This window comes from Chironomus tepperi, unplaced genomic scaffold (assembly GCF_022539635.2).
Source record: "Chironomus tepperi strain 1889 unplaced genomic scaffold, CSIRO-AGI_Ctep_v1 contig_359, whole genome shotgun sequence".
In the NCBI taxonomy this organism is placed as follows: Eukaryota; Metazoa; Arthropoda; class Insecta; order Diptera; family Chironomidae; genus Chironomus; species Chironomus tepperi.
This window is the reverse complement of record NW_027226481.1, coordinates 2,120,970-2,136,897: the sequence shown is the minus strand read 5'-3', so window position 1 is coordinate 2,136,897 and position 15,928 is coordinate 2,120,970. Positions and strand designations below refer to the sequence as shown.

General features: G+C 33.0%; 1 protein-coding gene across 2 annotated transcripts in view; it reads right to left on the bottom strand.

The window, feature by feature from the left end:
• Nucleotides 1-2,491: 2,491 nt before the first annotated feature.
• Nucleotides 2,492-15,928, bottom strand: part of RunxA (Runt related A) — a 34,619-nt gene continuing 21,182 nt past the window's right edge. For both annotated transcript variants that reach the window (XM_070646370.1, XM_070646369.1), the window contains exons 4-9: nt 13,202-13,276; nt 13,016-13,034; nt 12,183-12,202; nt 7,664-7,762; nt 4,644-4,853; nt 2,492-4,580 (exon numbers count right to left, since the gene is read on the bottom strand). In XM_070646370.1, coding sequence (XP_070502471.1) covers nt 3,847-4,580; nt 4,644-4,853; nt 7,664-7,762; nt 12,183-12,202; nt 13,016-13,034; nt 13,202-13,276 — 1,157 coding nt within the window. In that variant the 3' untranslated portion in view covers nt 2,492-3,846. The remainder of the gene's footprint in view (nt 4,581-4,643; nt 4,854-7,663; nt 7,763-12,182; nt 12,203-13,015; nt 13,035-13,201; nt 13,277-15,928) is intronic.

Here is a 15,928-nt window from a genome sequence, read left to right as displayed (position 1 = left end):
CGTTCACTTAAAAATATCGAGTTCTTTAAAAAGGCCATACACAATCCAATGCACTGGCAATGGCATAAATTAATATCTGGTTTTTTGGTGAACAATTTAAATTAAATTCCGTAACGCAAAAAAAATATAGTACATAACAATGCATGCATTTGAAAATCGTTGCTTGCAATGCTTTGCTTTGTCATGTATGCCTTGTAGAAATATTTAGTTCTGTGGCTTGTTACTGTTTCAGAAAATGTCCTTTTCTATTTTCTATTAATGTATGTACAAGCATACAGAAAATCTACTCATCTCTCTATGACGGAATGATGTGGAAAAAGCAATGTTAAGTACTACATGTTTTATTTGTATGTTTGCTAGAAGCCATGAGTGACCTAAACAGAGATATAGAGAGAGTCCTTTTCTCGTTATTTCTATCATCTTTTTGTATGTTAGGTCGGTTTTCTCAGGATGGATGTTTAATGATGAAGTTAATTTAAGTGTTGATCAAGCAGGATGTTGCTAAAATTGCTTGTTTTTGAGATTTTTGATCATTTGCAATGTTCAGTAAGTTTGACAGCTAACTGATGCGGTCAGGTGAAATTGGCTCGTCGCTGGCATTGTTTACATACTCTGCAATCTTGTTGAGAACATTTCAACTGTCGTTTTATATTCAAATTGAATTAACAAACTTGATGTAGTTGATTTTCCCCTTTTACAGTTGTAGGCCCCTTCATATAAATATTCAGTCTGTTTTCAATCTTTAAAGAGTAAAGTTCTTATTTATTTACATTAGTTCAGTTATTATTTACCTTTTAGTGATTTATAAGTTCCTTCATTTACAAGTTATAAGCTGTGCTTCCTTAAAATCTTTATATTATTGAATTTGCATCAATTTTTTGCAACATTCTGCCTTTATAAAGTCAAAACTCAAATATAAATCAAATTTGACATAACATCCAGACAAATCGCGCTAAATCTTCTCATCTTCCCCATCTCCACGTCCATTTCAAACTCATGGGGCATCATAACAACTAAAAATCACAAAAAATATTGAGGTGAAAATCCTTTTCACAAACATCACAAAAACAAACTTTTTTCACCCCTTTTTTATGATTTTTTCTTCCTCTTTTTGCCTGTTATTCAACTCATCTTTCAACCGACATATAGCACAACATTGTTGTTGAATTTTCATGCTTTTTGAGGTAACAAAAAAATGTTATGAGCAAAAAAACTACTTCAATTTCCACTTTGAACCTTTTCATTTTCAGCTTCTGACACTGCTTTTGTTGTTCTTTATTTGGATACTTCCACTTTTTTTTTGTTAAAAGTGCAAAAAATATTTTCACACAACAACACTAAATTGCTTTACACTCGTTTTTATGATGTTATGGATTGTTGGTCCGAGTATGGAAAGTTAGAGATCATGCAAATGTTATGTAACGTTCTAGGCTAAAATGGGACATACTTTTGATGAGAAATTTATGAGTTCTGGAGAATCTGCAGTATAATAATGGAAGAAGTAGAATAAATTCGGGATTTTCATACTGGAGCTCGAAGTCGACTCGAATTTTGTATGAAGTTGAGTCAACTCGATCCATACAAACAAACGAGTTCTGTTTTATACTGACACAGCCAGATATAGGATCTTTAAGATGACAAAAAAAACTGACCAGAGTTTTAATCTACATTCAAACAAATCGGTGGCATTCACGGGTATTTAACGATATTTCAAGGTATTTGTGTGGATCTTGCTGATGTTCCGTCTAGCTTTCAAGCTAAGTATACAAAATATCAAGCATACAAAAGGACGAAGTCGGTAAAATTGGACTAGACTTCGAGCTCTGAGATATACTCTAAATTCCTCGAACGACACAGTTGAATAAGTCTCCAACACGGACCTTTCAATGCTCAATCGTGATGACTTCAACATTAACATACGAATCAACCCCTTGCACATGGTTCCACACACTTTATTTAAAACAACTCCTTTTTATTTTATGATTTTAAATTGTTTTGCCTTTTTCGCAAAAATTTTCATTTTATTTTCAAACGGTGAGCTTTTTACATCAACTTTGACAAGAATGAAATCTTTTTTTTATTTTTTCATCATTTTCTTAATTTTATGACTATGTCTGATTAATTTATTCATAAATTTTTCACTTTAGTTTGGGTTGGCTTTTAGGTTTTCTTTTTGTATACATCATTTTCAAGGGAAATTTTATAATTTCTAGAACTTTTGTGTGGATTTGATGTGTTGAGATGGTTGGGATGAGGATATTGGTTCTGATTTTGAAGCTATCCTTGAGGTATCATCTCTATTTAGTGGATAATCCAAGGATATACCCAAAATCAAGATCGCTTCAATATCAATTCTAATGGACATAACACCGTTAGAACTAGTCATCAACTAGACATTATCTTGCCTTTAACTAGTCATAACGCATTTATGTCCACTCGGGCTCCCCAACCACCTCAATTTCCTTACAAATCAAATCATTTTAATCCTTAAAATTCTTATCAATATTCAAAAATTAAAATGCCATGCCTAATTGCATGTCAATTCTCATACTACATCCTAAAATTTTTCTCTAAAATTCATCATCATTTTTTTTGGCATAAAAATGTTACATTTTATAATATCTTGATATAATTACTGACTTCACTTATTTAAAAAAATTGTTTATCATCCTCATCATTTCATGTATTTTATCACTTAGATAAACTTGATATTTTTTCTTGGGGATAATCAAATGGAAGGAATACAATAGGATATACATTTATGAACATACAATGACATGCACAATTTTTATTTTTCTTACAAAGCATGTAAACTGTTGTTTTCAATGAATCCACTACTATTGTGCATATATATTTAATTTTATTACTGGAACTTTATCACCGACTTAGATTGAAAATATTTTTTGTTGTGTTTTGAGGGGTGGGGTTAGACATTTTTGAGTACAAGTTATGTTATTTAGGCTTAGGAGCTGGTTTATCTTGGATAAATCTGGACTGGAAAGTCCAAACTTCACAGATTCTGTTGAACGGATACCGTTAAATTGCCGTACTAACGATAACACGTAAAGTTGTCATATTGGTATCATTGGGGAGAGACACAAGCTTGCTATACTGCCCTTGGTTGGAATCCACAAGGGAAAAGTCATCCAGGTGCTCCAATAGCAACATGACGTAGGACGGTAATGAAAAAATGCAAGTTAGATGTCATAAATGAGAATTTTTACAAGCTTTGTTATACAGCCAGCAACAGAGTCACATGGAAAGCATTTTGTAGTAACCTAAGCTCCATTTGATGTCTGCATTCTTTTTTTCTTGTGGAGGCTTGCTTCCATGGAGGATTACCAACTCTGTTTTGATCCATTAATTGACTATTCTCAAACTATTCTTGATAATTAAGGTAAACGATTCGTGTTTAATGACTTAAGAGCCTACAGACTTCAAAAAACGTTTATCTTAGCCTAATTTACATTGTTTCTCAAGTCTAAACATCCCAGAATCTAACACAAAACTGCATATCCCATAAAGTGTCTAACCCTTCCACTCAAAAAACCTCAAAAACAACATAATTTCCTTGCTTTATATACAATAGAAGTAGAATATTATTCAACTATATCTGATATAAGATAAAATTGAAGATACATGACAATATATCGAATGTTTGTACAATATGTAGAATAAATGACTTACAATAATAATAAAAATAAGACAATATCTAAATATAAAATAAAACATGCTTGTTATGTCTATCATTTGGTAACCAACAGAAGAGTATTGCACTTAAATGTACATAAAATCTAACAAATTGCACTAAACATCATCTCATATGAGAAGATTTGGATTGGGTAATCAGTAAGGACGCCAAACAGCTGAATCACCAGGTGGTGGGGCATGTTGTGGTTGTTGTCCTCTCGGTCCATTCAATAACTGACGACTTGCATTTTCATCTGCAACACGTGCTGCCGTTCCACAATTTCCAATCAAGCTTAAATCTGTATTTCCAGCCATTAATTGTTGATGATGTTGTCGACCGCCATGTGATCCAGTTCCAGTGACAATGTGATCCATAACACTTTGTAATTCACCATGCATTAGTGAATTTTGTGATGAATGCGATTGAAGTGAATGCGAATGGAAGCCATGTGATTGATTTGCGGCTGTATAGAGCTGTGTATATAATAGACTTGCTGGCAAAACAGGATAAATTGAGCCATTACATCCATTGCCACCATTTCCATAAGAATTTTGATTTTGGAAATTTTGATTTCCATTGGAACCGCCCAAGTTTGGCGTATTTGATGTCAACAAATCATCTTGAACTGGCGATTCAGCTTGCGATGAATCACTCAGACTACGCGGACCATTTTGACTTGTATGTAAGCCATAATCATTTGCTTGATTTTGATTGTAACGCGCCACCACTAATCCATTTGCTGTTCCATTTACAGTAAGGTTGTCACCGTGATTTCCAGTCACTACACTCGCATTCATTAACGATTGATGATTCATTTGTGATGCTGGCGGTGTTCCAACTAAATTACTCAAATGCTGATCCAAGTCTGTTGCTGTTGAATCAGGTAACACTAATATTAAATTTTATTAGAATAAAACATTCAACAATTAATTCAATTTATTTTGTTACTCACTTGGTACACAATCTCGTCCTGTAAAGTCTTGCGATGACGTTTCTGTTGGTGAACATGAGAAGCCTAATGCAGGATTATTGAATTGTGCAGCTGTTGGTGTTGTACATGCAGCTGGCAAACTACCACTTGCAAGATATGGTGGATATGCTGATGTTGAACCGTAACCCCAATGGGCTGAGTTTGTTGAGCTCAAACCGAATTGTGACATGTCTGGAAATGAGAGGAATGGGGAATCGAGAGTTTTAGTAAGGAGTTTTTGAAAGTTTTTGATATTTTGGGTGGAATTAGAGAATTTCTATTGAACTTTGAATGTTTTTAGTGATTCGGATTTTTGAGATAATCTTGTGTGAAGTCAAATATTTTTGGAAACCTGAAATGGCAATGTGTAATGGCTTGTACGGTAAAAGGGTTGTCCACGAAAAATTAAAGTTTAGACACAGCTGGACTAGTCCAAACCCAATAAGCCAGTGCTTCTCAACCTTTCTCAAGCAGTGGACGTTTGGTGTGTTTTCATTCATTTTACGACACATTTGAGTGTTTTGGTGACACAATAGCGTGTCGCGGAGCATCATTTGAGAACCACTGTATGTAAACTGATGTCAAGTGGTTCTTACAGTCATGTTACATAGGATTGACACTATATTACCAGAGAAATGACTTATTTCTGCAGATTCACGCAATGCAGCAGCCCTAGTACCAAAATATCTCAAAAATATCATTATTAATCATACAGTCATGTCACTCATTAATTCCATATGTTTATTTTAGACGCCAATTTTCATGATAATGAGCTAACGTTTCCATGCATTAATTCTCATATAAGCTAATTTAAAATTATCATCACAATGATAAAAATCATCAAAACAATTTTTGTTTATGCTAATTAAAATAATTCAGCAAGTCACAAAAATTGTTCACATGACGAGGAACAAAAAATTCTTTTAATATATTTTAATTAAATCTTCACATCCTGAACTCACTCTCTAGAGCATCATATTTATAAATTTTTAACAATCTTTTGTAAAATAATTTTTTTTAGCGTGCAGCAACCCCTTCTTCATTAAATTTGCACCCACTTTCAGTCGTGTTTCTTTTGAATAAGTTATTTTTATGCCTTTTTTTGCTTATGATGTGTTGCTACCCACCACACTTGTTATCTTGATATGATATGCATGCATATTATTAATTTATATTTATGTATGTAGGATGAAAATATGTTCAAATTTTTTTTTTTGACTGTTTCTCGTGGATAAATGTAAGGAAGGAGGTTGAAATTTTAGGCATCATAAAAAGGATTACATGTTTAATATTCTCACCACCATCAAGAGTATACATACTTTTTTTCTTCTTTTATTAAATGGCATCATATTCATGTGAGTCATGAGTGGATTTACTTATGAGTAAAGATGGTGGAAAGTGGGTAGGTATTAAAGCTTTTTTTTCGTGAGATTATGATTAATTCTAAAGTCATTTTGAGAATTTATTGAAGGAGTTGCGTGATACTTGAGAAATACATCTTGGTACAGATACTGCGAGTGTTTGGCATGAATCTAGAATTGTCTAATCAGGTCTCATCAACAATAAATGGATTCAAGTTACACTTAATACAAAATAACTGAATTTGGCCTAAAAATTAAGATTGCATTATGTAAGAACCCAATTAGTGACTTGATTCTACCAAAGTTAAGTTACAGGTCACAATGACTTTGTTAGATACCAGAAGGTTAAAAAATGTCAGAATTGAACTTGGTTTCAAGATTTTCTGGCTCACGGCCAGAAATGATGAAAGATCTGGCACCAGGACGGCATGACTCTGACCTGAAGTCAAATTTGGTGGAATCTGGGCTCAGTACAGACTCAAGCCGTCGGCCTGGAAATGATTCTTTCAAATTTTCTACGTCATGAACCTCCTGCGATCCAATTTCGAAAATTAATTGCAATTCGACCAATAGGTATTTTCCTCCCAATCCAGAACCATGCCAGAGTCACGCCAGTCTGGTGCCTGATTTTGAATTGATAAACCGACTTTTTTTATTGTGATTTCATCAAAATTCATTTAAAAAGCAGATTAAACTCATGAATACTGACAAAAAGGATGGAGTTTGGCATTTAATCTCAATATTTGTGTAGGCAGTAAGCTTCATGGCTCTTTTCAAGAGTTAAAAAATTTTTTTTTAATTCATTCAAGTATTTTTAATAAAACTCATTATCCTTTTGAGTTGTGAAATTAAAATAAAAATATTTTCCGCTACAGGATGAATGAAAACTGTGTATGCTACTGCTATGTACGATGTAAATGAGAAGGAACCACATTTGAATAAAAATTATGATTATTACCTTCATCATACAACACAAAAAAAAAGTTAAAGTACTTTATGTTTACATATACATACATTCATTACACTTATCTCATGTGTAGAATCTCAACAATCTCTACATCTATGCATGTTTATATGATTTAATATCTTTCTCATGCCAAGTAAATAAAATTAAATCCAAATTTTGCACTGTTTTTTAAGGGCAAACATTTGATGTTGGATTATGTAGAATTAAAAATGTACTCGACATGATCAGGAATAGCAAGGAACATTTTATTTATACGTTGTAATCCTTTATTTTATTATAATAAATAAGATGATTAATGAACGAAAAAGTTTTATTTTTGAAAATATTCTGTGTATGAATAATTTTTCAATATTTTTTTGTTCCATGCCATGACCGCATGTGAATTTTTCATATTTATTGAAGATTATTCGGAAATATTTGCATGAAAAATTTCAATTTTCTGAATTATTTTCATAATAATGGTGTAATTTTAATGAATTATGGATGAATTTGGCAGGGAAAAAGTTTGGCAGTTAAATTTTCAAAAATTCATATCCGCCATTTTGTTTTTTTCTCCACTTCGAGTTTTGTTTTACAAATTTTCAGCTTATAATGCAATATTGAGAACTAAATCTTCTCCTATCAAATTGAAAAATTCACAATCTAAATTCAATCAAAAAAATCCAAATACTTACTTTGACAATTTCCAATCGGTGGCATTCGAAAACTAAGTGGATCAGCTGGAAAGTGGAAAGGCCTCTGTCCAAAAGCAAAATGAAATTGCTGTTGCTGCCCTGTTAAAACAATAAAAAATAAATAAATTCTCATTAATATTTTAAATTTTCATTTTTTAACGAGAGTGGATGAGGAAAAAAAATGGAAAATTTTCCGGTTCACTGATAATTTTCAAAAAAGCTAAAATGCAAAAATTATACGGGAAAATGGGAGGCGATGGCGAGAAAGAGAGAGCTGGATGATGGAGTGAGTGAAGTTTGCGGTTTTTCATCTATTTAATCCACCATTTTGTATAATTATTAATGTGCATTGCTGTTTAATCGCTGATACTTTTTATGCTGAAATATTTTTATGCATTTTTAATTAATTTTTTAGTAATTTTTGCAGTCAAGTGGAAACTTTTATATTTTTTGCAATTTCATTAAACGACAAGAGGATGGGAATCAAATTAAAGAAAAAAATTTCATCCTCAAGTTCCTGTCTTCTTTTACAATTTATCTAAAGTGACATGAACAACGTTAAGCAGAATGTAATTTAGTGTTTTAAAAGAGAAATGACATTCTATGGTGGTAAATACAGATGGAAGTGTGTACGGACAGATATTTTAGAGAAACTTTTACTATTATTCTTTATATCATCTGTTAAAGGAACGACAAAATATGTTTGTATGGGCAAAGTTAAATGTTGAAAGTTAGTCAGAGTTTAATTTTAAGTTCTTTAATGATTTAGGCAACATACGTCAGCTTTAATCAGGACTTGAAGACTGTGTTCAGCAAATATTCAACTGGTTTTGGTTCTGTTTGTTGTAATTCACTACTATCTTGCATAACTTAGCTGAATTCAGCATTATTTGAGTAAAATAGCTAAATTCAGTCGTATTTGACTAAATTAGTTGAATTCAGCATTATTTAATAGTTATTTAATTGATTGCAAAACTATTAAACTGAATTACCTGAATTCAGCTCTATTTTGTTGAATTCATTGAATTGGTCAATTTAGTCAAATACATCATTGTGTAGGTAAATGTAACTAAATTCAGCCCAAATCAGGTAAGTGCAACAATAGTCAGCTAAATTCAGCACGATTCAGTCAAGTTCAGCATTAGACAGCTAAGTTCAGCACAAATCAGCTAAGTTCAGCACAAGTCAGTTGAATTCAGTACAAGTCAGCTGAATTCAGCACTATATTTAGTCTACATTTTGTCCAAACAAACTCCAAAACATAACAATCCATAGAATCGTCCACTTATCAACACACAAATATCCAGATGCAGTAAGCGTAAATCCAGTTAGTTAGTTACAAAAAGCAGTAAGAGAAGTAGCATAAAAAAATATGACAGAAAGGAATTACAAGGATGTTAGTTTATAACTTTATCATGAAAACCAAAAAGAGAGAGAGAGTGAGACAGGATTTTAATGAAATGAAGAGTCAGGGAATTAAGGCATGTGCCTGTCATCTCTCTGTTTTTTACGACTATTTTAGAATGTCTACATTTTATACAATAATATAGTGTGGCATATTGCAAAAAGAGGACATAAAGAAGTAGTTGGCAGGAATAAGAAGAAGATTAAAATGCAATGAGTAAAAAAGAGTTTTTTTTTGTTGACACATTATGAAATGGACAAATTTAAGGACATTCACATGAAAATGAAAAGTTTTTCATCAAATCCTGCCTGCCTGCCTACCTATATCTCCCCCTTTTTTAGAATAAAATATTTGATCTGCAAAATTAATGAAGGACTTTCAATTAGAAAAATGGGGAAAAGAAAAGAGAACAATAAGATGTAGAAAAATATCCGTCTACAATTGCCACATCGGAGATACAAAATTGTTTCGCCCTTCCCTTTTAGTCATGCATGCATGTGTGAGTCGAAAAAAGCAATTAAATTGAAAATGTACAATAAATAATTTTCTAATTTGACAACACATTTTGTATAGCGTACATTCATGTATTATATACAGTATAGGATGATGAGGAGCATCCCCATATGTAAGTATGAATATTGAATATTCAATATAAAATATAGATGCGGTGAGTTTTTGTTTTAGTGGACTGGGTTATGGGTGATAAAAAACAATTGAACATTTTGTGCTACAATTAATCAAAATATTTATTTTATTATTAGAATTTTTTATTTAGCTTATGTAACTAATAGCTGCAATAGTTTTGTATCGGATGTGACATTTTGTGACATGTTGTCAATATTTTATGTTACAATGTTTTGCATATAATTTTTATATAATTACTTAAATTGGAAATGTTATTCGATTATTATTTGAAATAATTTCATTTCAATTTTGAATGCTTTACTTATTTTCGGACATCCGGTGTATGTCTCGACTTCGACAATTTCTTAATATCGATACGGATTCGAAATTGATCCGAGTTTGAGATCGAGCTGTATTCAAGATTGAGCCGAATTCAATATTGAGCAGGATTCGAGATCGAGCTGGATTCAAGATCGAGCCGGATTCGAGGTCCAGCTGGATTCATGATCGAGCTGGATTCAAGATTGAGCTGGATTCAAGATCGAGCTGGATTCAAGATCGAGCTGAATTCAAGATCGAGCTGGATTCGAGATCGAGCTGGATTCAAGATCGAACTGGATTTACAATCAAGCTCGATTTAAGATCGAGCTGGATTCAATATCGAACTGGATTCAAGATCGAGCTGGATTCAAGATCGAGCTGGATTCAAGATCGAGCTGGATTCAAGATCGAGCTGGATTCAAGATCGAGCTAGATTCAAGATCGAGCTGGATTCAAGATCGAGCTGGATTCAAGATCGAGCTGGATTCAAGATTGAGCTGGATTCAAGATTGAGCTAGATTCAAGATCGAGCTGGATTCGAGGTCGAGTTGGATTCAAGATCGAGCTGGATTCAAGATTTTTTTCCCGAAAACTCAGACTTAGATTTTAAATTAAGGATGAATTCCAACCTCGAAAATTCGATCCAAAATTACCAATTTAAACGCCAAAAATTTCAATCCAATTCCCTCATAGCTCTCTTTATATCCACACCAAATCCAATTATACATCGAAACAAGAAGAATTAAAATAAATAAAAAAAGGTTAGATCGTATAGGTGTGGTGTCTGAACAGAAGATAAGAATAAAAGGCAGCCATTAAAATCCTTCAATGAATGAATAAATTTTCTATAGCTAAATAAATTTAAATAAATTTATATTTATACTGTCTACATGTGCTCTATGAAACGATGATATAAAGAATATACTAAAGGAAAAATAGAATTAACAAAAAGGGTTGGATAAAAAAAAAAAGTAATGAAGGTGGTCAGAAGATTGAGATTTTTGCAATGAATATAAAATTAGAATAAAAAAATGAGGATGGATTGTGAGTTATGAGGTGGATTTGGAGCGCGTTTTAGTTGATGGTCAATTGGATTGTTTGAATTGCTTCTTCGTAAAAAGTAAACGAGAATGTGGTGACTGAACAGAGTAGTATCTAGGGTATCGAGTCATATTTAGGTGATTTTGTCAGTGAGAGAGTACGATCTCTGTAGCTGAGAAGCTAGACAACGGATCAGATATCTGTATTTCTCATTTGTAAGAGTGAGAGTTCGATTCCCACCAGACCGGTCTCTCAATCATTATATGAATGTGATTTGGAAATGCCATGAATTGTCACAATGGTTACGACGTTACAAAGAAAAAGATACAGCATCAGGTCGATGTGTGGACTATATAGAGCTATAATCGACATGGTCTCGGCATTATCGAGATATGAGGCTGTCTCCACATCACAATTTTGGTGTTAATGAGCTTTTGATCCTAATTAAAACTGGACTTGGAATTTCAGAAATAGAAACTTGAAAAATGGACACAAAAAAAGTTTCCTCCCGAGTAAATCGCGCTCAAAAAAATCCTATATCATCATCATGTGATGGAAGAACAAGGAAAAAATAATTAAAGAGATTTTGCATATATAACATAAAATTTTTATTGTCAGTTCCAGATTCTTTTTCTATTCAGCAGCAAAACTCTTTCCATGTATAAAAAACTAAGAGAATGAGTAAAGATCCCATTCGCCTTGATAAATGTCGTATTTCCCCAAGGAAATAAATTTTCAAAAATAGAAAACTATTTTTCATTGTCTTCATTCATTGCCTTTAAAATTTCTACTTATATAGTTTTCTGAAATGAGTTTGAGGATGATAAAAGATAGAAGCAAAAATTGTGGTTTTGGCGCCTGGAAAATTTTTTTTTTTCTTTTTTTTTGCTCCTCCATTTTCTATTTTCCTCTCGTTTTTCATTTCTTTTATATCTGTCTCCCATTTTCTATTCATCTTTTTTTGTTCCAACATTTTCATTTTATGCTTGTAGATGAAGATTCTCTTATTTTTTGGAAACCAGCATTTACAGTTCGCGACATCTGTGACATCTTTGTATACTACATGTAGGATGGTCACATTGCAGATTATATAAGAAATGGAAATAATAAAAAAAGTTTTATACTTACTTGTCTTTGATCGGGGCTCTCTGGAAGAAGAAGAATGGGAAAGTCTAATTAAGTTGACAATATTATTTTTCAGAAAATGAGAGTTTTAGTAACAAATTTTGCATTTAGAGTTGATAAGGAAGTGAAATTGGCAAGTTGTTGATTGGAAGATTACACATTAAAGCACATCCACATGGATACATCGACAATATAGGATTTCCGATTGGACAAAGAGCCGGAGCAGCACAAATGAAGAAGCCGCTTTCGTTTAGCGTCCATATAGCTACTTCCATTTTATGTTAATAAACCAGATTCAACCTTCCGTTGTGGAAGCTCGATTGTGGAACATTTTTCATTTGTGTCGCTCGTGTTGCCATTAAAACTAGTCATTAACAAGACATTTACTTGCCAAAAATCCCAAAATAATGATCTTAAAGATTGGATACAACTAGAAAGTGGATTTGTTATGTATTACGAAACATCTGAGCTATGAACATACTCAACAGTCACAGCCCTGTATTCATATGGAAGCTTTTTAAAGGCTATTCAAGGAGAAGTCATCTGGAAAGCACATGTCGTAGAAATGACGAGAAATGTGACCTTAAACTGGTGTAGGGCTTGATTTGATAAAACCATGAGTCACGTCAGCCTGTGCAACATTTCATGCTTCTTCTACGCTATGTAATTTCCGAGTTAAGTTGCAATTTTATGATATGACTGCGTTTAGGAGCTACAAAATCAAATGTCATAGCTTTTTACTTGCTTTATAGCTTTTAGAAAAAGCTTAAAATTGCTTCCATATCTATCAACTCTAAAATCTGCCACATACAAAACTATTCTTATGATTCTCTTACCTTGGTCCATCAACAGTTACTGTTATCATCAAATTCGAGTATTTCCATGAAATTTCATTAAGTTGATTGGTCAAAAATTCATCATCCATGTCAAGAAAACATTCCAGATTGGCAATAAATAAGATAAGAAAAAATAATCAATAAATATCAAGTCATAAAATCAAAATTAAGCCTAAATTATCTTACCTTTAATAGCTTTATTGTATGTCGTAATTTGTGGCGGACTTGTTGATACTGTGATGGTCAATGTGAAACTTTTTCCTATATACATAGAAAATAAGGACAAAAGAAAATGGAAATCGAGGTCAGTACATGTATATACATCCATAAAATACAATACATATAGGATTGAATTATGAAAACACACAGAACGACGGACGGAGAGTGTGAGAGAAAGGAGGCAACAAAAAAAAATTGGTTAACCATCGAGAAGGTTCCAAGGAAAGAAGAGGCAAAAAGTGTGGCAATGTACAAGAATTAATCACAAGAGAAAATTTTCGGACTTGATGGTTAATTGAAACAATTTTTTCATATAGGTATATAAATATGTGAAGTGGCATAAAAGAAGGGGAGGTTGGGGTTATGAATATAAACATATATGAGCTCCTCAACTGGTTTACCTCAAAATCAAACCAATACATTTCCCTTTCCTATCCATACATTCAACTTATTTATGTATAATGTGTGTGATAACTACCTTAGTCTTTAGTAAAATTGGCCTTCCGCCCTCCCCACTCACTCTTGATCTCCTCATTTTCATACATATACAGCACATACACAGCACCGTAAAACCTCGAACACCAAAAAAATACACACTTTTTTTTAAGCCGTAGACCAAGTTTGTGTTTCGAGTAAAACAACAAACTCGAGGAGAAAGCAAGGAAAAATGTTTTGCACGCAATTTTGAAATAGGAAGAAAAAGGAACAGCAAAATTGCGTGTATCATGTCCTTCAATGTTCTTTTTGTGGTTATTGATAACTTGTGCGTGCGTGAGGATATGAGAAAATAAAAACTCATTAAAAAACCTCAATGTGCATGAGGATGTGAATTATAGTGAGGTTTGGGGAAGTTTGAAGAGGTTTATGGAGCATTCGATTAAGTATTGAGGATTAAGGATTGAAAAAATGGGATTTTGAGGTATAAAATGTAATCTGGTAGCAGATTTAGATGGTTTATAGTTACAATGCTTCTAGCAGGCAACGGACAGCAAGTTGACGAGCAGATCATCATCATCAATGGATTTTGTACAGCAGAAACTAGTCAAAACTCTTAAAACGACCTTTCTGTACCCAAAATTCTTCAATTCGGATCTCAGTTTGAATTGGCTTAAACATAAGATCGTGTCTTGCACCAAGAATGGATGTGCCAATGTAAGCCATTCTCCCGAATAGCAGAAGCTGATTAATATATTCGAAGTCTGGTCCCAGGATGGCGTGACTCTGACATGCTACCGGATTGAAACCAAAATGAACATCAAGTCAGTGTAACATCAATCTCAGGCTAAGGCGACCTGAGACTTGAGCCTGGGGGCAGTAGCATATGCTATTCGGTTCCAGTTCGTAATAACAAACCCAATTACAGTCCTTCATAAATAAACTCAAAAATTTCCAATCCACAACAATTCAATCATTAAATGACATTCCTATCAAAACAGCCGTCACATCTCCTCCCATCCACTCCCCCCAATCAATATTCTAAAAAAAGCAACTGCCTTAAAAAATTCTTTCAAGTCGATTGTCAGTTAGGAAATTGTTCAATGCAATATATTTCGATTCACTTGACGATAGTGGCATCAGCACATATTCATATAACAAGTCTATTGACATTGCGTGCATGTTTGTGATATTAAATGATTATGTATGAAGCTTATAGCCTCACACCCATTTTCGATTATTTTATTGTAGAAAATTTCTGCGTATTTGCATTTAGCCAAAAATTCAAACCTCTCGCCTTTTCCTGACTGACAAAATATACAACACAAGTGCATAGATGTGTGCCATATAAACCACATCCTAATCATCATCATGATATGGTTATTTCTCATTCCATCAAGCACGCACGACATTAAGTTTTCATTATAAAAAATTTAGTTTTGTTGATGCCTTTAAAATTTATGAAGGCATGATTGAGGCCAAATGTTGCCTTAATGCCTCGACGGTAAATTTATGTTTTACAAATAATTCAAAAATCAATCAAAAATTTTGTACGCATGTTTGACAAATTTGTCATGTTAAACATCTCAACAACACGCGAATTTCCTTTATTTTAATATCAGCACAGCCAAAAAATTGTAGGAAATCAATCTCATCTCATGTGGCATGCCACATACAGCATGCTTAATTTTTTTTTCCTGCAAAATGGTTTGTGTACATTTTTTTTTTGGGCGAGCAGCAAAAATATGAAAAAAATCCCACGAAACATTTTCGCCGCACTTAATAAAGTGGTTGTCAATTAGAAAGCGGGTAAGTGGTCGTGATGATGGCAAAACGAGATGAATAAAAAAAATGGCAATGTGAAGGAAAAAAAAATGTGAGTGATATGAAATGGACCTCACCGCGTTAACGCGGCTTTGAAATGAAATGAATGAGAATGGGGATTGAATATAAAAAAAAAGATGTGTACATGTATAATGCTTTACGCGTTATTCGGGTTTTGGCTGAACAAAAAAAAAAGAATTCATTTCGTTTTGTGGATAACCAGAAAAACCAATTTACCACTTATCAACTACACACAAAGGATAGTGAGACAGTTGAGAGAAATTTGGCTCTTTTTTGTCGATGGTGAGAAAGAAATCAAGGATGTTCTTGATTGAATATTGCTATTGAGGTGTACAATTGGATGATTGAATGATTATTGCAATTTAAAATGCTTAAATTCACTTAATATTGTGTAATAACTTGATTTTTGCAAGA